The sequence below is a fragment of the Cavia porcellus genome, unplaced genomic scaffold (assembly GCF_034190915.1).
Source record: "Cavia porcellus strain 051 isolate PalLab524CR breed Dunkin Hartley unplaced genomic scaffold, mCavPor4.1 scaffold_29, whole genome shotgun sequence".
In the NCBI taxonomy this organism is placed as follows: domain Eukaryota; kingdom Metazoa; phylum Chordata; class Mammalia; order Rodentia; family Caviidae; genus Cavia; species Cavia porcellus.
This window is the reverse complement of record NW_026947512.1, coordinates 37,305,241-37,328,676: the sequence shown is the minus strand read 5'-3', so window position 1 is coordinate 37,328,676 and position 23,436 is coordinate 37,305,241. Positions and strand designations below refer to the sequence as shown.

Genomic DNA, 23,436 nt, shown 5'->3' with positions numbered 1-23,436 from the left:
AACCTCTCAAACACATAGCTTAATGACTGAGCTTGTTTCTTACTATTGCTTGTTATTCTATCATTTAGACTCTTGAGAAAACTTCTTTTATTATGAAGGCTTATTTCTATTTTATAGCAGTTACTCTTTTAACCTACAGGCACTGAGCTCAAAAAGACCAAATTTATGGTTTAGTCTTACCAAGCATTTAACAGTTACCAGTATTTCTTTGGGGTTTTCTCCTTTAAAGGGTTTGTTGATTAAGCAATCTATCTCCAAATTCAGGATCCCCACCCCCACGATGATTGTTATATAGTGAACTAAAGTATTTTGAGTAATGGCAAATGCCAATACACGAATACAGCCAGTGTTTGGTTAATTAAAAGGCACAAGTTTTGCTAACATGTTAGAAAGTCTGGTATGTTTTACTGACTATTCCAAGTTGTCAAATGTGAAACTATTCTGAAATTCATCGTAAAAAGCAAAACCAAATAATCTACAATTTTTAAGTTATGCTGAAACTATCCCATTTTCTTTTTCCCTGAAGGAAAGGTAACTTTTGGACATGGATAAACAGTATTTGGCCAGTTTTTTCTCCTGTATGGAAATGTACGTTCATGAAGCTTTGTTAAAAACATGCTTTTTACCCGCCAAACTCCATTTGCCATTAATGGTAATGGAAGAAAACGCCGGCACAAAGTATTCCTACACATTGTCTGCATGGTGCATGTCACTTACAAATGAGAAGTTCAAGGATTTTAGTGCTGTATCCTCAACTAAAACTTTATTTCCTTGAATAGAATATACACAGAGCCACATAAAGAATAGTCATCATATTAGGCAAATTCAAGTCTGCTGACCTGCTAGTTTAAGTGTGGAATCAAATCAGATACAGATGATTAATCACTTTAACAAAGTTAAAGAGATTTCCGCTCTTGGTGGTCCTTTGTGAAACATATAGAAATAAGGTGGTAAGATACCTGACTACCAAAGTATTTGAAGAAAATATCTAATTTTTTCTGTTTAACCAATGAATGGTCATCTCATCCCAAGTGATTCATTAGGTTTCTATGTGCTTGATCTGTGAAAAAATAACTTTCTCCTATTTTAGGTACAATTTGCTAGGTATTTCCACAAACACCTTAAGGTAATTCTTACCAATAAGTATCTTAACCAAGATTCGAGTAATGAATGAATACACAAACAACATTTCAATATGAATTCCATGGTGCAAGGATTTTCCGCAAAGTACCTTTAATGTGTTTGCATTTGCAGCAAGCATTAGGATATGTTAGTTTTGGCACCATAAGTTAGGTGTGTAACTACACATAAGACATCAAGTCATCCCAACCAGTATTTACCCCCATGAATAGAAAAACTGAACAAAAACATAATTCAGATAAAGGCTGTTGTATTCACAAACCCAATACAATTTAAAGTAACTTTTTCAATAGAGGGCTTTCATTTAGAATTGTTTTACAATGATAAATAAAAATGGAAAGTATTCAGAGAATAAAGTACATCATTGTTACTAAATGATATTATATTAAAAGCTAAATAAACTATACCCTCAAGTCACAATGTTTTCAAACCAGGGTTTCAAATGCCAAAAATCATTGCTATGTTAGTGTTCAGCAACTCCATTCAAATAAACATCATTACTGGATTCAAAATAATAAATAGTAACGCTGAGGCAAATGCTAACAAGTTTGCAATATGAACTTTTAAAGGAAGCACTCTACTCTCTGCATCCTTTAGGACTGCCACTCTTTAGTAAACTCAATCTGCCATATTTTACTTCAACAGATAAAGCACTCTGCTGAGACTATAAAAAGTTATAAAAAGGCAATCATAAAAGATTAAATATTGGTAGGCATGTCAGCTTTTAATAAAAACAAAAATAGTCATTGTCATCTATTTAAATAAGTATCTTTTGTTATAGAGTGTTCCAGTTATTGAAAAAGGGCCCTTAAAAAACCCAACTGCCTATATCTTTTAACCCTACCCTCTTGCCCCATAACGTATTTGAGGGAAGAGCTATTTATTGTGCAAATTGGCAAAACAAATGCAGAGGAGAGGGAATTCTTGAAATGATATGCCCAATCAATTCTGTTTATTCTTTTACAATATCAACTTCCAAAAAGTAAAATAACCAAAGAAATCTTAAAAATACACAAAACAGACCTTCATCTTTGCATTCCTTTCCAAACACAAAATGTATGTACAGAATGTTTAATATGCAATATGCAAAAGCTCCGTGTTGCTGTTAGCAACATCTATACCCACCCACCCTCCTTATTCACAAGTGTACCTCTACTAAACACAATTACATCACTAAGCCTGTTAGTTTGAGAGGGTTATAAACTTGTTAAAACTGGAAAATCTTTGTATAGGGGCTCCACTCATTTGACTCTAGGTTATAGACTTCCACGGTATTCAGAAATTCATTGCCATCAAATCCTCCCACTGCATAAATGGTGTTCCCCACAGTTGCAATCCCAGCATTGCTCCTTGGTGAAGTCATATTTCCCATCATCTTCCATTCATTTCTATTTGGATCATACATCTCCACACAACTGATAGCATGAGAGCCATCAAAGCCACCGCCTACAAACAGTTTTCCTAAAAAAGAAATGAGACAAGGTAAATGGTCTGTCTTTCTAAAAACAAAGGAAAACAACAACAACAACAAAAAAATCATATTTTTAAAGTAGAGATGTCACACTGGCTGGGCTTGGTGGTATATGCCTATAATCCCAGCATTTGGGAGGCTGAAACAGGAGGATCACTGTGAGTTTGAGGCCCACCTGAACTACATGAGTTCATAGCCAGTCTGTACTGCCAAGACCAAAAAAACAAAAAGCAAGCCAAGGATGTAGCTCAGGCACAGTGCCTGCCTGGCAAACACAAGGTCATGAGTTCAATCTCTGTAGAAATGCCTGTTCATTCTGTCAGCAATTATTTATTGCCTAATTTATAAGAACTGTAGAACCTAGAAATATAAAAACCATTAAAATGAATACAATCCATTTCTCTGTAGAATTTTGATAACTTGGGTGGGGGGGCAGCAGCCGCAGTGAAAAATTTCTCAACAATTCTTGCAGAAGTTACTACTTATACTCGTTCATAAATAATGAAACAAGGCACAAGAAGTTGAGCAACTAACCTAAAGATAAAGCTAGTATGTGGTAATCTGGAATACATCTTTACACTGGAACCTGAGTATTAATCCAGTACACAGAAATAATAAGCTGATTTCAGCTAACTGAAACTCTACAGGTTTCCATTGGTTTAAAAATGTTGGTATAACAATTTCTTTGGAAAGTTCTGACAATTTTCAAATATACAGTTTTAACGGTTACACTATTTTCAACCAAAATCCATAAAACATTCTGACTTGAAAAAAATTTCTTTAAACTGGACATTGAATCCAGAGTCTTTCACATTCTAAACAAGTATTCTACCACTGAGCTTTAATCCCCAGTCCTTTTTATTTTGAGACAAGGTTGTTAGATTGCCTGGGATGATCTTAAACTTGTGACCCTCCTGTCAACTTATCAGCTTAGCAGTTGAGATTACAGGTGTGTCCCACCACATTCAGGTAGTTTAGAAAAAAATTTTATGACTGATTCTCAAATTCATTACTTTTTCATCTGACCATCACTCATCTGCACTAATCTGAAAAGACCATGACACAAGCTTCAAAACCAGTAGGTTACTTAAGCTTTTACCAGTTGCTAAACCTACTAAGATTTACCTTTTTTCTAACAAATGGTTAACTAAACTACTAGAATTACATAATTACACAGTAAATAAATCAATAAAATAGATATGAAAGGCTGTATCTACATAAAACAGAACTAAATATTTTAGATATTAAAATATAAGAGAGCTCTAATTTCCAATTAGGTATGGAATAAGACAATGGAAAACCCAAAAGATTTATATTAACTTTATTTTGAAATAAAATTCTTTACCATTCTAAAAGGGATGACTGCTTCTAAATTCTTAATCATATAAGGGCAGTTACTATCATTCAATTTCCTTGGAATTTTAGCACTCTTGCCACTATTTGCCTTTCACCTCTCTATATCCCAACACTTACCATCAAGAACAGCTACTCCAGCTCCTCGCCTAGCCACATTCATGGGTGCAATTAAACTCCAGGTGTTATTTTCAGGATTATAACGTTCTACTGTGTTCAAACAATTCCAAGACTCTGCACCTCCGATTATGTACAAATAACCACCAAGCTCACAAACTGCAGACTGATGTCTACCTACAGAATTAAGGTAAACCAAGATTATTACAACAGCTACCAAAACTGTGTGTGCTATACATAACACTGACAGGTTAAAAAATAAAACTTACGAATGTTAAGAGGAGCACAGCTTGTCCATGACTTTGTTACAGGATCAAATACATCACAATTTTTCAGTCCTTTCTGGCCATATGGATCAGAGCCACCAACAATGTATAATTTACCACTGAGAGCACACACTCCTACATTAAGTATAAAATATTGTTATATATTGATAATGTAATCATTTAGATACTGGCTATCTTATAAATTATGATTACCTGCATTACAACGGTTAGTTCTCAACTCTGGAATAGGAATCCAGTCATCAATGTTTGGATCATACATCTCTCCACAGCTCAAGTCATCTGAGTGGCCATTTGATCCACCTACCACATAGAGCTGGCCCTATAATCCAAAGTGAGATGAGACTTTTCATCATGCTGAAGTTAGGAGGAATAAAACTAAATGTTGTGTTATGGCCTGTATCTAGATTCCCCTTCCCACCAAGCTTCAGAGGCTCACAGATGGGGGTTTTGGGAGGTGATGATTGGATCATGGGGACACTATACTTATCAGTGGATGAGTCTACCAGTGAGGCTTGAGCAGATGTAATATTGGGAGGTAGAACCTGATTGGAGGATGTGGGCTACTCAGGGTATGGCTTCTGAAGGTGTCTCCCCCCTTCCTTGCTCCTCCCTTTACTGTGCTTCGCAGCCAACATGACACAAAGCAGTTTCTCCCTGTCATGTCACTTCAGAGTCAGCCAACTATGGACTGAAACTTCTACAAACGTGTGAGTCAAAATAAACCTTTATTTTGTCCAAGAGACAAGGAAAGTAACTAAGACATACAGGTTGTATCTGCAATACAGTTTGCTTACCATCAGTACAGCCATTTGAAATCGGGCCCTTGGTGTTCTCATGGGAGCAAGAAAGGACCAATGGTCTGTACGTGGATCATAGCATTCAACTGTTCGAAGACATTCTTCTCGGTTATAGCCACCTGGAAAATAAAAAATAATTTTTTCCAAAAATTTATTCAAAATATTTAACTGGCCCAGTGTTTCTGATCCAGAATGGTATACAATAAGGAAAAGTACCAGAAATCTTGAGGACCCATTAATTGGGTCCTAAATTTTAACAAAATGCTTGTAAAAGTGAAAAATAACATCACTGTGAATGAATTGCTTACTTGTGGCTTGAAAATTAGGAGAAACAAACTTACTCTATAGTTTTTAAAACTAGAAACTGGCTGCTGGGGTTATTGCTCAGAGTATTTACCTAGCATGTGTGATATCCTGAGGCTGACTACCAGTCATCCAAAAGAGGAAAAAAAGAAACTCAAAGCAGACTGACTGAGAGTTGTCAATAATCTACTTTTCATTTATCAGTCTTTTTAGAATGCACAGAAGAAAGCTTATTAAGCCTGCTCCCCAGAAGCAGCATGCCACAGGCAAGCATTAGTAACCATTTATGGCTTTAATTACTTCTGTTCTTACCTGCAGCTATGAGCTTGCCATTCATCTCTGCTGTCCCCAGACCAGATCGTGCATACTGCATAGGAGACATGGGCTTTTCTATTAGGTCATCTGGTTGCATCTCAAAACTTAAACTCTTGACTAGTTTTGGAGTGCTTGTTGGTGAGCTCTGTGGACTGTTTCTCCCATGAAGGAATATTACACAGAATATACCATCCAGCACAGCCAGGCACAAGTAAGTATTATCTGTAAATACAAAAGTTCCGTGTTTAAAATGCAAAATTACTTTTGCTGTGATCCTGAGCTGGGCTCCAAAGTCTCCAGATCCTAGACTGGAATACTCTGCTGTTTTCAAAATTTAACTACTTTTTTTTCTTAGTCAATTTAAAATGTTAAATTGACAATACTCCTCTAACACAGCTAAATTGAAGACAAACCTGGCTCGTGTCATATACTTACTTGAAGTTTTTTCTGAAGCAATGATTTTCCACTCATGTTTAGGGCTTTGTACTGTAGCATTTGGAGAAGAGAGACATCCAGTGGAACTGCTACTTATCTGCTTATGGCCATTCTCACGTGGTGGCTTTTTCTGCAAAATCAAAAGGCAGCTACAGAAACCTAGCCAAATACTATAGCTGATGTACCTTTGTTCCTGAGCTATTCTACAACACTGCCAAAATACTATCTTCCACCTATGTATGACACAGCAACTACATTCAATACAGACCAACACCTTTTCAACTGACACAAACTATAGCACACTTCTGTCTCCACTGAATAATGCAACGACTATACCTACACACCTAGCCCTATCAAAAAAACCCCAATTTAAACAATTCAGAGACCCTGCTTCAGATAAAGTATTAGAATAATACCTTAGTAAGGAGGTAGGGAGAAGGAAAAATAATCCATGTAAACACATAAATTTTTTTATCAAGTACAGAATTTTCCCAAAAGATGTTATAAATTTTAAATGGCATGAGTTAACTGAATACATTTAACTCACTATCTCCAAAAGACTATCAAACCTACCAACTATGTTATACCATGGTACCCTTCATACAACGATGGCAAAATGTAAGCACACACAAACTCATTCATTCTCTGAAAGTTACTTTACAGGAAAAAGAAAGTGGCAATCACAAGAAATACCACGTATAATTTCTTTAGGGTTGTCGTCTAAGTATTAAGTTGGTTTGCTAGACAAAGCTACATCAAAATACAAAATAAATATTAGCAATCAAAATGAAATACTAAAAGAAAAAATATTCACAAAAGAATATTAAGGAACAGAAACAAATGGGTAAAGATGCCAATTTTCAAATGATTCTATGAAAACTCAAATGATTCTATGAACCATGTTCTGAAGAATGTGTAGAATCATGTCTGAATTTTCTCTCATAGCTTTGTCCAATTTTATTAGCCTTTGATACTTCTAAGGGGTATGATCATATGGAACTGGAAGAGCACTTAGATTACCCTGGGAAAGTGCCAAACAAACGCACACTTTGCCATCTCCCATACTGGCCAACTCTGCTCACCTAGTTTGGTCCCCAAGGCCAGACCAATGCATAAATAAGATTTCTAATGGAAATTTTGGTTGCTAGTGGAAACAAAAAGGCATGGAACAACAGAGAAAAAGATTTTGATAGCTATTTGAAATTATCAAGGAAAAAGGCCCCATCAAATTTAGGGATAGGACACTCAGCAAAAAGGGTCATTCTGAGAAAAGGCAGGGAGCCTACCATATTGGTAGTTATCATTAAATTCTATTTAAGTATCATCCAAGTATTACTGGGCACTTTATTCACATCATTTCTTTCAATCCAACCCAGTAAGAGTATGACAGACTGAGTCATAGTATGAAAGTATTAGGAGTAAAATAAGATTAGTGCTACTCAACCTCATTTAACATTAGGAATTACACATTTCACAAAACCTTATCCTATCCTTAAGGAGAGAGTTCAAATAGTGTTTACTATTTATAATAGCCTAAGAGATTTTATGTTTTAATGTATAGACTGTACCTGAGAACACTGAACAATGTCAGTGAAAATAGGCTTAACAGAGAAATGCCAAGTAACTCCTTTGTACATATGACCTCTATTCCTACATGATCTCTCAGAGGAATTGACAGTTTGTATTATTCTATCTTCAAACGTTCTATTCCTGTCTTAGCTTGTACAAAACAATTAAGACTGTGCTGCTTTCTAATGGTTCTTCTCAATCTCTTTTTGTATTCCTGAAGCCTAACACATAGCTTTCATCCTTTCTACTCCATCTTTACTCATAGCCTACTCAGTCTCATTCATTCTCAGTTTCCCCTCCACCAAACCTCCCTAAATAATCAGGAAGATCTACTAACTTGACCTCTGTACATTAATCTACTTATAAAAACAGGTGAGGAATGTATCCTTTCTCCTCCATGTCTTTAAATCAAGCCCTCATAATTTGTTTAAGCCTACACTAGTACTTGAAAGTCTACAAATTGGTCTCACAAACTTAATCTACCCTTCATGCTAGGTGATAAAAAAAAGTCAAAGGCAACAATTTTGCAAAGTTAATATAAATCACTTCAGATTTTATAGTCCAGAGACTGCCACCCTAAAGTTTGTTTATAATATGATCAATAAATGTATGAATCTTTGATGAACAGAAATAATTTACCAAATATTTTCACACTGCCCAGTTTTCCACAAAGTTTGTGAAATATGTCTTTTATCATCTAAATTCGTCTTAGTGTCTACAGGATAACATATGAGCCACATTCAGGTAGCATTTAGCTATTCCCCCAGACTCACAACCTCCTACTGCAAGAGCAGCACAGGTATTATTCATTAACTAACGTATCTACCTCTATTATGTAAACTCTTCTAAAACCTAAGACTGCTCAAATGTTGTCCCTTTTCTCTAATATGCCTTTCATTTTAGGCATATTTTGTAGATATCTCTTATAAGTCTGTATTGTTTGTTCAGCAAGCAGAAACTATTTCTTGCACATTCGTATTCCCATAATGAACATGTGGCCTGCTATTTACTGGGCATTCAATCTGCTTGTTGAAAAGTACTTTTAAAAATGTTAACTTCAAATGTGTATAGTTAATAAAAACTCTAAATATTCAAACATAACCAAAGCTCTCAACTAATTCAAACCCCAAAATTCCTTGTATTTAGCCACCAGTACCTCAGGACAACAAAAAGTTACTACCCGTTAACACCAACATGAAAGTTACCACTGAGTTTGCCATTTATCTCATAATTTTCAAAAGGGAAACATTCCTTAATCTAGATCAACTCAGACTACTTTGAAAATAGAAAGTTGCGCTAAAGGACAAATAAAAATAACACATACTAAGACCTCATTTATATAAATTTCAAACATATTCACACTAAACTATTGTGCCTGAAGTTAGGAGAATGGCTTCTTTTGGACAGTGATTAAGGAAAGGGTAAGAAGGCTTCCAGAATTTTCTTCTTCATACAGATAGTATTTATCGTGTTTGGCTCACTAGATGACATTTAAAATGTGTGGCACTTGGGATGTGGTTCAGCAGTAGAGCACGTGTCTAGCATGTGTCAGGCTCTGGGTTTGATCCCAGCACTGAAAAATAACAAGAGACTTACGTACTTTTCTGTATGCTATTTGTCCATATAGTTTATAGCTGAGATATTTGTTCTCTATTTGCTGAAAAATGTGTCTGAATAAGTGTGTCTTTACTCAGTAAATACAGAGAAAAATCAGACTGAAATTTGTAAAAGGCAAAGTAACTCAATCAACACAATGGAACTGTTTTAATTCATTTTGTTCAAGAAACATCTAAATCAAGTTGCAACATGATTGACCACTAAGTTTACAATGTATAGTCCATATTAACTACACCATTTCTAGTTTCAAATAATGAGAGTTTAGTGTTAAAGAAACAACCAAAATTTCTTTCATAGCCGTCAACAATGTAAAGAGTCTTGTACTTTTCTAAACTGGGTCTTTCAGTCACGACTATTGCAAATATCTAAAATTTTCATATCCAACCAAAATGACAATTTCTAGATTAGCTCATCATACGGTTTGTTTCTCTTATGACTTGTAAATACTAACTTATGAGGAAAAAAATCTACATGGAGTTTTCTAACTTGCTAACTTCTTTTCATGTGGCAAAATACTAGTAATTCTAAGATCTGCTTGTTTTCTCCCAAAAATGTTTCTGTCCAGTCATACCAAAGAAATTCATCCACTTTCCTTTATTAAAGGAAAATTTAAGTATGCTGTAAAACTTTCCAGTCAAATTTTAACCTGAGGTTACCTCCGACTGCAATGTGTACCTGCACAAACTGAATGTGGTCATCATCACTGCCAAACACCTCAGCCTGTCCATCTAGTAGGTTCCCATCAAGCAGCTTGTGATCAGCTGAGTAGTACAAGGTTTGAACCTGAAAAACAGCAACAGAACACCCATGTGGCTACTGTTACCACGGCTACTCCACTAGTATGCAGATCACACAAAGGCCTCAAGGTAACCTCCAGTGTGCTTCTTGAGCTTCTTGACATCTTACTGTGGCAGGATCACAAAGTAAAGAAAAATACATGTCATGGTGGTAAAAATTTAAAAAGCAAAACCAAAAAAGCCCAAATCAACTACAAAACATTCTAATACTGGCTGAAGAATCCTTGGCTTGACTGGCTTGAAAGAAATCTTCATCTTTTCATAGCTTCAAATATGTAACATTAAGAAAAAAAAAGCACTAGTACAAAATATATACACTTAAAAATACAGATATTTACAATGAAATACTGAATAGTATACACTCTTTGAAGATAAATGGTCTGATTTGCATTAACATACTTCTCTCCTGCAGACAGTATCAGGAAAAACAAATGCAAAAACTCAAGCAAGCGGTAGTTATCTTCCTTCACAGATGCAAATACATAGCTAATGCATCTGATTTTCAAGTGGGAAATCACAAAACATAAAATCTGTTAGTCTTTTTAAAACATAATGATGTCAGTGTTTTTATATGCCTAACAGATCTGGAAAGCCTTTAGCGATTCTGAAAGGCATTAAGTACAGAGTAATGAACTCAAGGCTACGCCACTGCTGCATCTGCATATTTTTAATTCCCACTATTTGGTTATCAATATTTTTTCATGTATATTTTCTAAAAGTAGCCCAAGTTAACTGACTGACTGTATGCATGAACAACACCATTGAAAAACACAAAGCTTTCAAGAGAAGAATCCTGTAAGGAGTAAACACCATTAAATCATCATCGTTCTCTGCCCACAGCGGATTTTTCTTAGGAGAACTGGGGCAGGACTGCTGCTTCTTTACGTGTCAATACACTTGAGGTTTCTTCTTGTTTCTTCAGTCTTGGGTATCCTAGTTTTGTTAATAAACCTATGGGGAGATAAACCAATGGGGAGGAACAACCATTAGAAGCTTTACCTACTTGTCAAATTTAAAGTAAAAACCTGTGAAGAAAAATTAAGAATCTACAGAAAATTTCAGTACCATCTCCCATTTCTAAAGCAAATTACATGCTACTTTAAAGAAGGTTAACAGCACATTATAAGCAAAGAAATAAAAAAATAAAAAAAAAGAAAAGCAGAAGACCAAACTGAACAGTTCATTCAGCTCACCTGGACACCCCCCCTGTTTCTCAGCTTAGGGGTACCTATAGCAAAATTTAAATTCTTTAGGGTCATGGTTATAAAATAAAAGTGAAAGGGAATCCTTCATGTTACAACAAAATAATATTTAAGAATTGTTGAGTCCCATTTACTTTAAAACTAACCTCTTCCATCAGCTCTTCCAGGCTGTCTCCATTCTCCCAGATGCTACGTTGTACCCAGTTGATTACCTTTGTATACAATTTGCCATTGCTGGGTAAGCAAACATTATCTTCAAGCATTACCTCCAACTAGGGTTAGGAAGAAACAGTGAGACATAAATCAGTAATGAAATTCAAGTTCTTGGCTTAATTCTCAGTTTCACAATAAAGCTGCACAGATGCCAAACTGTATTCCACACATTTACATAATGTATGAGATAAGCCAGTAATCAAAAACAGAGAAGTAAACAAACTGGTATGCATCCATTACACTGCTAGTAACAATGATGTATTAATTTTGTGAACATTACTTACTTGTTTAATCCATGGATGAAGACTCTGTGCTGGAACTAGGTAGTATAAAATCCATTTATATGCTGTACTCCTTACCTTTAGTCGTGGAAGCTTGAGGAATTCTTCCTCTTCTGAAATTTGTAACAAATGTTCCTGAATATAGGAGTCAACCTTATTCAACAAACGGGCATCTCCCATACAACTTGCAAAGTTTCGGTAAGAAATACAGCTGGTAACATCCATTCTAGACAGTAAATAGTCACCACAAACCTTAGGAAGAAACATATTAGTGCCAACAATTACATATATTTTATCCAACAAAATGTAATAGTTCTATGTGAAACTATAAAGATAAAACAAAAAAAAATCAGACTATACAACAGATTTAACAGCAGAAACAATACGTACAATTGACAAACATCAAAGAATGCCAACCAAGTAAGTTGTTACAGATATGTGACAAAATGACATACTATATAGGTTTGGACAAATATTTTCAACCAAAATATTAGGTTAGGCTTCATGAAAGGCAATATTCAAACTGGACTCCATAGAAAAGACAACACTGATGTTGAATATAGACCAGAGAAGGAAGACAGACACTGCCAATCTGGTTTGGCTGAGCAAAAGGTAAAACAAGTGAGAAACAATTTTGCAAAAATAACTTTATGGAGAACCTGGAATGGAACTCAGGAGTATGTGCTATGAATCACAGAGGGATTTTTGTGAAGGAATATGGCACTAGAAGGAAGGCCAGATTGTCACACTACTGTCACTGTAGCTGGAAAGCAGTCATACAGCTAATGTAAATATGATGCACATGGCTATGTTGCAATAAAATTCTGTAAAATAGGCAACCAGCATCAGAAAACTAAATGCCTTTTCAACTCCTTAGGACTAAGTATTTTGGGACTTCTGTATTCTGATCACACAAACTTCCTTAAAAATGGTACTTTTTTCATATTACTTTTGATACCATACCTGCTTGACTCGGTCCATCTTCAGCTTTTTGGCTGCAGAATAAACATCTTTCACTAATTCCTTATCAGCTTTCAACCTACCAAACAAAAATTTATTTTTATTACCAAGACCTTAAAATACAGACACTTAATTTAAATAAAAGGAAGATGTACAACTTTATGTTATTCCCTAATTATACGGTTTATTTTAAAGTACTTACTGTGCAGTATAGGCATAATTCAACAAGACTTCAACAGCTTCTGGATTGAGATCATCGAATTTAACATGAGAAACTCCATGAGGATCACTATCATTATTGAAGATTTCAAATAAATATGGACTGCAGCAAGCCAGTACAGCTCTGTGTGCCAACATCTCATGGCCACAGACCTGAAATTATAAAAAAATACAATCACAAGTATTGCTAACCACATAGTTCTGTACTGCAACAGCCTCTTCTACCATAAACTTCTAGATAAAGGATTCTCTAGAAAAGCTCTTTCATTAAATGTCTATAGTGGTGGTAGAGGGGGAAATCTAAGAACTTGCAACTTTTAGCAACTGATTTTTTTAGTAATGAAAGATCAATTCTGTAAGTTTCTAATCAAATTTTAAGTACCTGAAGTCGAACATCACAGAACTGGCCACTTTTCCTCAAGGCATTTAATTTGGCAACAGAAGACTCAATAAAATTTTCATCTTCAAACATCAAATATCCGTTGGGAATCATTTTTCCTTATAAATTTGGCTGCACAACAGAAAAAAAGCTGAGTTTATTTTACTTGTAAATAGTAGTTTTTAAAATTATGAAGAGAAACATATCTTTATTTTCACAATCTACCCTACCAGTAATGCAAAAATTTTATCAAAAATTTGGCTAAAGCAACATTGGTGCAACGCCCACGTATCTGCAAGGATTCATACAATGGTGACTACTTCAACAACATGAACCATGTTTCCATGCCTAGTGCACATTCACTGTGACGTGTAATGAGAAATCTAAAAAACCTGGAAGAATATGAGGTAGCCATCATGCACACATTTATTTCCTTAGATCTGGGCTAGTGTCATTCCTTTAATTCACAAATGAGGAAACTGTAATACATATCCTAAACCTGTATGTTTTCAATTTCCTTATCGGATCCTTCATTTGACTCTATTCCTCAAAAGTATGTAAAACCAACATTTAAACATGGAAAACTATATTTGAAATCTTTCTTCCTTGCCAAAAATACACACTTAAAAGTCTGATTAAGTTTTGGCACTGTATCTGCCAAATGATTTCACAAATATTATAGGTTATTTCAAGCTCAAAGCCAGCCTGGGCAACTTAACAAGAGGTACAGTTCAGTATAAAGATTCTGGGTTCGCTGCCCAGAAAGGAGTAGAGGGAGCAAAACTAAATCAAACTAAACCAAACCACAGCAATAGGATACCAGTTACAAAAGGAAAAAACATAACAGAAACACCTTTCAAATGGTTATTACCTTCTCTACTTTTTTAAACATGGAAGACTGCTACTGTACTCAGCAATCTTCAGAAAAACATTGTATCTCAATGGAAGACAGGGACCTGAATTTTCACTTACCTTAGTAGATGGTGAGAAATGTTATTACTAGGGATTCAAATCCAAAGGCAAACGAGTGTTGAAATGAAGCACTTTGTCAAGGTATGAAGACAGCTGGCTGAAGTGAAGATAGATGTATCTTAAACTCTAATGTTGGTACTAAAACTCAGGCTTGAAAATGATGTAATCAACTCCTTAAAAGCTATAGAAATGAATTTCTTCTGTGATAATGATGCACTATAATCTGTAACAATCAAAAATTTAGGTTAGAGATTTAGAATGATCAAAATCTATCACTGAAATTGAGCAGATTATGTGAAACAATTCCTGACCTTTAAGAGACTTTGAAATAAATGGCAAAAATATTCATATTACATAAATAATTAATAGAAATACAATTATACAGAAACACTTTTCACTGAACTGTCAACTATTTAGTTGATCTTAAAAATTCCTATGGGGCAGGAACTAATTACTTACTAAAGAATAAAAGACTATAAATACTGATTGACTTTAATATTCTCTTAGATCTCAAATAATATAAAAACATGAGATATGTTTTAAGAAACCAGCAAACATATGGACATGTACTATTTCCCAAAATTTGCCGTACATGTTGCAGCCTCTGTATCTTTTAAGTTTCTACCCGAAATAGCCTTAATCAACCTTGTCAGATAAACTTACAGTCACAGCATGCCGCATTCCTACATCTGAAAATAATTTTACCATTTTTCATATACAGAAACCATCTCTAAAAGATATATATAATCTTCTTATCTGTTCTATATCCCACTTGTTTACTTGCTTATCTTCCTTAACTCTAAATCCATGAAGACAAAGTTTCTGTCTTGTTTATATTTTATATTCTTCATCCCATCCTTTCCAACAAAATTAGCCTAAAACTTGAATATAAAGATTAATTTGTTTAACTAAGCTAAATAAACAAAAAAAGTACTCATGTCTGTGCTTTGCACTATTTTGTATATGCAAAACAAATGAAATAATTCTAGTTCAAAATAAATCTGCAAGAAACTCAATCTCCTCCCATCCTCCCCATTTCATATATCACCAGTTATTAGTGTTAAATTTACATGGCGCTTTTAAAAGTCACCTGAACTGATATTAAATCACTGTCTAATTCAGGGAACTTGATCTAAGAAATTACGTGAAATACGTGCATAGTTATAGACATCTTAAAATCATCTTAATTGCTTTATATACCTATCAAACCTACAACTCTTATCAGTTATGCCAAGATGAATAATCATTTGCCCCAAGACTCCACTGAAGGCCAGTTCAGTTTGAATTCAACAGATAAACAGTGAAGGTGTAAGACATGTATATATAGTCTGTATAGCAGCTGGATCCCATATGGCCTAACTGGTTTCCCCATAACTGAGGTTTCATTTCAAGGAAACTGCAGTATTCAAACTCAGGACTGTTACCAATGCCTATTTCCTCACCAAATCCTATCATACTATTATGTAATTTTCATCTCAACAGCTTTACTATTTTTATTCAGGTTAGTTAATCTTGCTTTTCTTAAGAAACTAGTTTTGGGGTGGGGTTTAGCTTAGTGGCATACGTGCCTGCTTGGCAAATGTGAGGTTGTGAGTTCCATCCCCCGGCACACACCCACACAAACAAATGCTTTCCAAATATGTATTATCTACATACACAGAACACACTATTCTAAGGAAACCTGTAACCATTTTCAGCCAAAACCTGGCTCAAACTAAGAAAGTCCTTCTATATATCATATGCACTGGCCTGGCCAACCCACACGTATACTTGGCCACTCTTCAGTTTTATGAAATATACTTAAAACCCTAATCCTATTTTTATATGATTAGAAGGCATCATTTGGGCCACTGTGCTTTCTCTTGCATATCCTTACTATGCTCCAGGGGGTACTTCTTTTCCCGCTTTCACTTGGCCCAAACTTGCTCTACAGAGCCTGCTTCATTTCCTATCATTAATAAAATCTGGATACCAAAAACCACTTTTTAAAAAAAGTGTATCATCTGAAAAGGTAAAACACTATAAAGTTTTGTACAGTTTAAATGTTGACCTATTTTATTCTATACTTACAGCAAATATGTCTTGATCTAACCAAGAATAAAATGTCATCTATTTATTATTTGACAGAATGGATATTAAATTTATTTTGAAAAGAAAACATTACCATAGTAATTTGTATCTTATTAAAAATTTTTGGAGTAACTGTTGGAATACAAAGTTCTGCAATAGTGTTATGAGTTCCACAGTAGTTTTGCTATATTTAGTACTTAACTTTCTATATATCAGACTTAACATACTCTCTTTTCTTTAATATCTACTGATTTTAAAAGCTAGTCAACATGTGGAAGACATTTCAGCTAATGCAAATTTTGAAAGTTCACATTCATTTTCATTAAAGCAAAGTTAGACAAATAAAGAGTTTTAAACCACTCCCAAAAGTCAAAAAACTTAGTAAGTCTATGAAACTCAAGCACGTTCATTAGTGGAATTAAAAATGGGGAGAACTGTTCTTTGAAAAGTCAAACCAGAAAACCAAGCATCCCAGAGCCAGGTAAGAGTATAAAACTTATTGTTTCATATTTAAAGTATATTTTCAATTAATCTACTTAAAATTAAAACTAAGGTCAAATGTGATATATGATGATAAATATACTTCAATTCTTTAACATGGTCAATGTAAAAACAGTTAAGCAATTAAAGTACTTCAGTAATACTCCGAAATTTACAACTTACCACAGCCCAGAGACACTGTAAGTGAAAAATACAATTCAACGGGCCTTAAAAAAGTTGTGGAAAACATAAACATGTATGTCCCACTCCCCGAATTCTTCTCTGGCCTTAAGGGTAAGATAAAACATTAAATGTTTAGGGCTGGAGGGTGTAGCTCTCAGCGGCAGAGAATTTAGTACATGAAAGGCCCTATGTTTGATCAAAGCAACAAAAATAAGTTAAATAAAAATTCAAAGCATTCTTAAAAACTCTAAACAAATTCCAAATATTTAGGCTTGGTAATTTTTTTGAGGGTAGCCAAAGACAAAGTAAATGGATTGGTCTTTTTCCTTTGCAGTGTGCTGGGGATCAAATGCTGAGAATGTCCCCAACCAACTTTCAGAACCAGAAGTTATGATTCTCCAGTGTCTTCTCTACAAACACTATCAATTATCATTCTAAACCAAAACTCAATCAAACTCACTTGTTCTACACTTTTAATCTCATAGTTTTGTCATTTTTTTCATTACAACATAAACATTTGTGGCACCAAACATATGGTAAATGGAATGCTTATAAAAATGGAGTTAACTCGATTTGCTAGGCTTGAACACTTCACATACCAGTCAAGGTAAGAGGAACTGTACAGTGAAAATAGCTTATACAAAAGGGAAAAGAAGGAATGACAGTGCATATATTCCAGAAACTGCAGCTATTTTGGTTTCAATAGATTGTAGACTATAGGATGCACACAATAGTGAAAGCAGAAGCAAGAGACATTAAACATTAAGTCTAATGTTTAAATGATGTTATGTTAAAAAAAAAAATGGTGTTATGTAGGAGACCAGGTGAAGAACTTAAGCAGTGAATAGGTTACTACAGCTGAAAAGTGGTGATGGTGTGACCCAGGAGAATGACTAAAAATACAGACACAGGATAGTTCACTGAATTCTGTACACCTAGAATTAGTCCTTAACGAAGGCAGTGGAGATCTAAGATATTTTAATGAGGATGTTGTAGAATCATTACCACAATCAACTTAAAAAACAAAGAAATCCAAGAAGAGTAACAGTGTTTAAAAGCTCACTGAATGAAGAAAAATAAGAATAAAAGAGGCAAAGAACTGATTTAGAGAGTTTAATGCTGAACTATCTTTTGAACACCAAGGTTGACATTAAAAGCTTAAGAATACCGATCTCAGGTTCGGTTTAGAAACATTAACAAGGTGGTAATTGATGTGTACAATTTCCTGTGATTCTAACAGAAATTATTTCTCATTCATAATGCTTGAATTTACTTACATCCTCTAGCACAACATAAGGTGGATCTTCAACCTTAAAGATTTCCTAAATGCCGTACTTAACAGTACCATCAATATTGCTAAAAAGTTCATGATTTTTTCAGGGTTACTTCATCTGAATATTAATGATTAAGATATTTCTCTAACAGAAAAAATTAAATTTAAAAACATACCACAAAACCACATTGAATAGTCATTTAAAGTATCCAAGCAATTTATTTTTTCCTTTAAAAAAAAGTATCCAAGCAGGAAAAATGCACTAAGACTGAAATCTAAAATGCTTTATTGGGGAATTAGAGTAAGAGAACTACAAACTAAGACGACAGTTAAAGAAATTAATATCTATTAAAACACTTTCACCAATTAAGAAAATAAAAAACCCATTCTAGGTCTCTCTGGTGAGTCAAAACGAGTTCACCTCTAGCTACCAAAGTATAAGGCCTGTGACAAGCAACTTGCTAGATGGCATTAAGTAACACTATTCTGAATCCAATTATAAAGCCAGTGTTTACCTCACATCCAGGCTTACAAACTCCTTTAGCATCTTTAAGGAAGAAGTTTTATTTTTCTTAAGTCAACCATTGGTGCTATTATTTCAAAAAGTGGCCGCGACAGTACACGTTACACTAGTACGAACGTTAGGCCTAGTACTAGGCTTTCAGCAGTTAACATCTACTGTTAAATAGGAGACCTTATGCCTGAGAACTCAAAGAACAAGTTGATGCCAGAGTATTCTGACCTCCATCACTATCAGTGGACACCAGGCAACAAAAAACGTAACCTTCAGGTCATTTGATTTCTTTCTGAAATGTCACTTGTCTCAAACCACTTCTCTACTATGTGTCTGGGAAAAAACGATCTAACTTCTAAAGCATTTTGGTTCAAACGTCCCTACGTTTAATTTTCAGTCTATTTCTTGATATCGTCCTAGCAAGAGCTCAGGATCATAGACCTTTTGCAAAACGCGTGATAAGACCAAAAAAAATACAAATAAGCAAACCTTTACACTTATTTCCTGCGTAAAGGACAGAGTGGCCAGCACCCTTGAGCCAGGCGGATCCTCAGGCCTGCCTCCCCACGGATGGCGCCCCTTCCCAAGTCGAGCGGCTAGGAGCCCGGCACCGCACACCCCCACCTGGGATTGGTCGACCCCGCAGTCACTCAGCGCCTACACGTCAGGACAGCCACTCCCAAGTTCCTCCCGCCCACTTCTCCCCGCGCTTGGCAAGAAGAGCGGGCAACGTGGAGCGGGAACAAAGGACCCCGCGGCCCACAGCGGTAGGGGACTCGGTACCACCCTCCTCCGAGCCTGCGTGGCCAGCGCGACCCGGGGCGGGCTCGGCGCCCACACGCGCCGGGCCTCAGCAGGGTTAGCCGAGTAGCTCTCAGACCCAAATGCCAGGCGTCCGTTCCTGACAGAACGGAGCTTCCCGCGCCCCCCTTCCGGTCTGTCCACCCGACGTGCGCACCCTGCCCCAAAACGGACCTCTCCAGCGAAAGCCACTCAATACTCCCGCCCGCCGCCGTTGGCCTTTTCAGATTAGGGTTTCGGGCCTCCACGCTGGCCCTCGGCTGCCGTCGCAACCATGGCAGCGCCCAGCGCGCCAGCGCCAGCGCTCCGCACCATCTACCAGCTTCCCGGCCCCCCGCCCGCGCCATCCCCTCATCTCGGGTCACAGCCATGGTCTCTCCCTCCTTCGTCCATTACCTGTTTCATCTCTGAAGAGGTGGAAAACCTCATCTCTAGAGTTTCGATGGGGAGCAGGAGGAAGCAGGCGGGAATCAGCCCAAAGAAAAGCGCCTTGAGACGGCGGAGGGGGGCAGCGACGCAGCAGCGAGGACAAGCAATCAGTCCGCGGAGGCTGCGGCGCCACCGAGGACTTGCACGAACTCTCCCTCGCCGGCACAGCCGCACCGAAACAGCACGCGGAAATCAGTGCCCAACCCTTCAGACAGCGCCCGCGAGCAAGCGAGCGAGCGGCCGACCGACCTCCGCGCGCGTCCCGGAGACACTGCCGCCGCCCGCTCCCGCACCGCCGCGCACGTCACCACGTGCGCCGCCGCCAACGCCTCCTTGCAGCTTCCGGCTCTAATCCCTCCGCGAATCACGAGTGAGCTCCAGAAAGATCCAGCGCGAGTCTCCACCCCTCGACGGCCCGCCCACCTCCGGCCCCGCCCTTCTTCTTCGCGGGCTGGAGCTCCTTCCTTCGCGGCCCAACTAGGTCAGCGCAAGGTGATCCCCGGCACTGAGGCGTCGCTGCGGCTGCGCGCGCCTCTTTTTTTTTTTTTTTTTTTTTAATCGAGCGCTTGTTCCCTCTTGTCCCTTCCTCCCCCCGCACCCTCACTTCGCCCTTTCAGACTTTCCTGGAACTTTCCTGCAGCCCTTACCTGTTCAGTTTACCTTTCGGGACATAATAGTCCTAGAGATCAGGCTTAGGCGATTAGATTTCTCAGCGTCAGGCTGACTTCTAGGCAACCGCCTTGAACTGGAGCTGCCCGCAGTGAACCTGAGTAGTTTGGGCAGTTGTCTTTACCTTTAGGGTGGAGGGGAGTGGGGTCAATGAATGAGAAAGAGGCACTTTGAGAGGAGTTGAACAAACCCTCGTTTGGCCTGGTGTAGGTGAGCGAATTCAGTAACTTAGAAAAAACTATTGGAGAAGCATCATACTACCCACGTTGCCGTAAAAGCCAATTTATTTCTACTTTACGTCCCCTTGGTTTTTCCTTCCGAAAACGCTGGGACAGTTGTTTAGTGGTTTTACCCTCTTTCAGGCAAAAAAGAAAATCCGCCGCCAGAATTTATGGTCTCTGTCCTAACTCCCTGAGGCTTTTTAGACAAGGAACCGATCTTAAATCTACACACCACCACCTTGTTCCCAAGGAGCACATCTGTTGAGGTCAAACGTGGTTTAAACTTGGCTCCAGCAGCAACTGCTTGTGGCACTTGAAAGGCAGTCCGGAATGTTTCCTTCATTGAAGGTGAGGGGATTTGAGATTATATCCAATATAATCTAATATATAGAAGTTACATCTAATTTAAAATTTGGTGAAGATCTCTAGATTAATGGTCTGTTAATTAATGGAGACTTGTGGAAAACACGTAGTCTAGACCTAATCTTGTTTGTATCTGATCAGTCAGCTTAATTTGTAGACATTTCTAATTTTGTCGATGGTTCCTACCATTCTTGATCATTAGTTAATTATGCTTATGAGCGTAGGAAAAAAATAACAACGGGGTCTTCAGCTGCAATAGAACTTTACAACTTTTTATCATAAAACCTTGGGGCCAAGAGACTAGCTTCCCTTTTTGTTGTTTTCAGCTGGAAGATAAAACAGGAACTAAAATGTCAGTATGACTTTTATGCCTGAAGGAGAAAAGACTTAAAGACATTTGCCATTAGGCTTTTGTTAATAATAAGACATCAGTGTTCACTTTCATTGCAAATTAAACTATTGAGTTTTAAGCTTTTCTAATAGTTTAAGTTTCATACTGGTACTAAGACGATATGAATTGCCTGCTTTGGGTTGATACAGGACTGTGTGGCCTGTTGGACACGTGATCCCACTTGCTATACTCTTAATAGTGCCTTTGTGACCTGAAACAGCCAACGCTTTTCTTAAAGCTACAGTGTAATCAGAGTCAAAGAAGTTTTTGCTTTACATATTTCCTCTATGAATGATGGCATAATTGATGTATCATTTCTGTCTTTGAGACAAGTCAGTCTATCCAATTACTATATAATATCTACCACAACTTGAAAATGGAACGCAAGAATTAATTTCAGTTTTAGGAAGTAACAAAGTATGAGACTTTACACTGGGACTAGGGTTGTAAGAGCTTTCTCCTAGCCTACCCAAAGGCCCCCAAAAGAAAAAGACTTTGCTTCAAATACTTAAATTAGACAAGATATATTTGGTGAATGCTTAATAAAAATAAAAAGTATTACTTTCTTTCTGCCTATTTCGCAGCAGGCCCTGAGAAAGAGAAATTAGGAACTGGTGCCAGTCTGCCATTGTTTTATTTTTGATACCGATCCTGCTTCATGTATTTTCCCCATACCAGACTGACTGGTTTTGTTTATGTGCCAATATTTTATAGGGCTGCTGTTTCAAAGTGTCACAAACTAACTGTCTCGAACAACAGCTATCTCTTATCTCACAGTTGTGGAGGATGGAAGTCTGAGATCAAGGTGGCTTTCAGAGCTATAGTTTTCCTGCAGCACTATGGAAGACTTATTCTGGCATTTCTCCTACGTCAAGGGACTCTTGGCTTTTGGCAGCATGATTCCAATCTCTGTGTGATGTTTTCCCTGTGTGCATGTCTGTTGTTCATTTTTTCCCCATCAGATGTACTGAAAGTAGGGGCCTATCTTCTCCATTACGATTTCATTTTAACTAGATCTCTAGCTATTCTGTTTCCAAATGAGGTCACATTTTGAGGCACTGGGAATTATGGGCTTCAACACATGAATAAATTTGACCCATAATACGTCTGCATCTCTTAAGTATGGTTACTGGCTACATTTGTTTGAATGACATGAGCGTACGTATGAGTCTCTTTAGACAAGTAATTTTTAAAGAAAAGGTACTTTTCTCCCAAGGAGCATTGGCAAGTGTCTGGAAACGGCTAGGGGAAAGGTGCTGCTCCTAGTTAGTGGGCTTGAAGTGCTACTAAGCATACTGTACACTTCGATACATAGCATGGTCTCTCACAACGAAAAATGATCCCATCCAAAACATCAGTAGTGCGAAACTGGGAAACCCTGCTCTTAGGCTAAATCAGAATCTCCAGGAAAGAAATCTAGAAATCTACATTTTGACAAAGATGCTAGCAACTTGCATCTGCACTTAAGTTTGAGAAGTCAGATATAAAAGCTCTTGACAGAAGGACATGCTCCATTTCTCCCTGGATATTAGTCACCTGTCTTATTTACTAGCTGTACTAAAAGATGATTGATTTAATTAAGTATTATTAGCAATTCAGGAACTTTATGTCGTAG

At 37.0% G+C, this 23,436-nt stretch overlaps 1 protein-coding gene across 4 annotated transcripts; it reads right to left on the bottom strand.

Moving 5' to 3' along the window:
• Positions 1–1,216: 1,216 nt before the first annotated feature.
• Ivns1abp (influenza virus NS1A binding protein) lies at positions 1,217–20,333 on the bottom strand. 4 transcript variants are annotated; one of them, XM_003474872.5, is made up of 15 exons: positions 20,145–20,333; positions 14,428–14,650; positions 13,459–13,587; positions 13,060–13,229; positions 12,861–12,936; positions 11,976–12,149; positions 11,550–11,675; positions 10,080–10,187; positions 6,219–6,348; positions 5,781–6,005; positions 5,163–5,284; positions 4,561–4,687; positions 4,351–4,482; positions 4,085–4,258; positions 1,217–2,601 (listed from the first exon to the last, which is right to left on the bottom strand). In XM_003474872.5, exons 3-15 carry the CDS (start codon positions 13,567–13,569, stop codon positions 2,348–2,350), a joined length of 1,929 nt encoding a protein of 642 aa, XP_003474920.1. In that variant the 5' UTR covers positions 13,570–13,587; positions 14,428–14,650; positions 20,145–20,333; the 3' UTR covers positions 1,217–2,347. The 4 variants fall into 4 exon arrangements, 3 of the variants coding, with proteins under 3 accessions (XP_003474920.1, XP_063096243.1, XP_023423012.1); XM_063240173.1 differs by lacking the exon at positions 20,145–20,333 and adding an exon at positions 19,437–19,459; XM_023567244.2 differs by lacking the exons at positions 11,550–11,675; positions 11,976–12,149; positions 12,861–12,936; ... (2 more) ...; positions 14,428–14,650; positions 20,145–20,333 and adding an exon at positions 11,012–11,152.
• Positions 20,334–23,436: the final 3,103 nt, after the last annotated feature.

Coding starts and splice junctions, on each gene's coding strand:
- Ivns1abp (XM_003474872.5), bottom strand. CDS start 13,569: ATGATTCCCAACGGATATTTGATGTTTGAAGATGAAAATTTTATTGAG. Junction 12,937..13,059: donor AATTATGCCTATACTGCACA/GTAAGTACTTTA, acceptor TTTGTTTGGTAG/GTTGAAAGCTGATAAGGAAT. Junction 10,188..11,549: donor TGGAAGAGCTGATGGAAGAG/GTTAGTTTTAAA, acceptor GCTGTTTTTCAG/GTTCAAACCTTGTACTACTC.